Source organism: Erpetoichthys calabaricus, chromosome 18 (genome assembly GCF_900747795.2).
Source record: "Erpetoichthys calabaricus chromosome 18, fErpCal1.3, whole genome shotgun sequence".
Taxonomy (NCBI): domain Eukaryota; kingdom Metazoa; phylum Chordata; class Cladistia; order Polypteriformes; family Polypteridae; genus Erpetoichthys; species Erpetoichthys calabaricus.
The window spans coordinates 51,970,622-51,971,240 of record NC_041411.2 but is presented as its reverse complement, the minus strand read 5'-3'; the positions used below and the strand labels follow the sequence as shown (position 1 = coordinate 51,971,240).

General features: G+C 44.3%; 1 protein-coding gene across 1 annotated transcript in view; it reads left to right on the top strand.

Annotated features, from left to right (window-relative positions):
- Nucleotides 1–337, top strand: part of LOC127526276 (neurotrophin receptor-interacting factor homolog) — an 876-nt gene extending 539 nt beyond the window's left edge. Inside the window, exon 1 of the mRNA XM_051921378.1 lies at nt 1–337. This exon is cut by the window's left edge and continues 539 nt beyond it. Within this exon, the coding sequence (XP_051777338.1) occupies nt 1–337 (337 nt within the window).
- Nucleotides 338–619: the final 282 nt, after the last annotated feature.

Genomic DNA, 619 nt, shown 5'->3' with positions numbered 1-619 from the left:
TCAGTCTCCTAAAGAACTTCTGACACTATTGAAGGAATTATGCACAAAATGGTTACAACCCCAGAAACACTCAATAGACCAGATAATTGACTTTATTTTGTTAGAACAACTTTTGCAGGTATTTGACATTAAACTCTGTACATGGGTGGAGGAGCATTGGCCAAAGAATTCTAAAGAAGCAGCAGAACTGGCTGAGGTGTTCATGGCTGCCCATCGTCCAAGGAACCTGCGGAAGGAAGATAAAGTCATTCAGAGGCCCAGAACCACAGCTAAGCCCACAGGTATGTCTCGGGGTGAAATGGGTCGTGGTCCTATAACCACCAAAGCCAGATTATAGGGGAGGTTGGTTGTGTCATGGTTGTGGACAGAAAGGCCATCTAACTAAGTTTTGTCCAAACAAACGAAAGGAGACAAAACTTTGTTTTGTTCCATGCCCCATACCTGAAAAGAAGATGCCTTTTAAGAACAGGGAGAAGATTCTAGGGGTTTCTATGACAGGTAAGCTGTACCCTGCATTAATAGACACAGGAAGCACCCAGTCTTTGGTCAGGAAAGACTGTTTGGTTGACCAAGTGGTACAGTCAGGTCAGCAGGTAGTATTGAGGTGTGTCCATGGTGA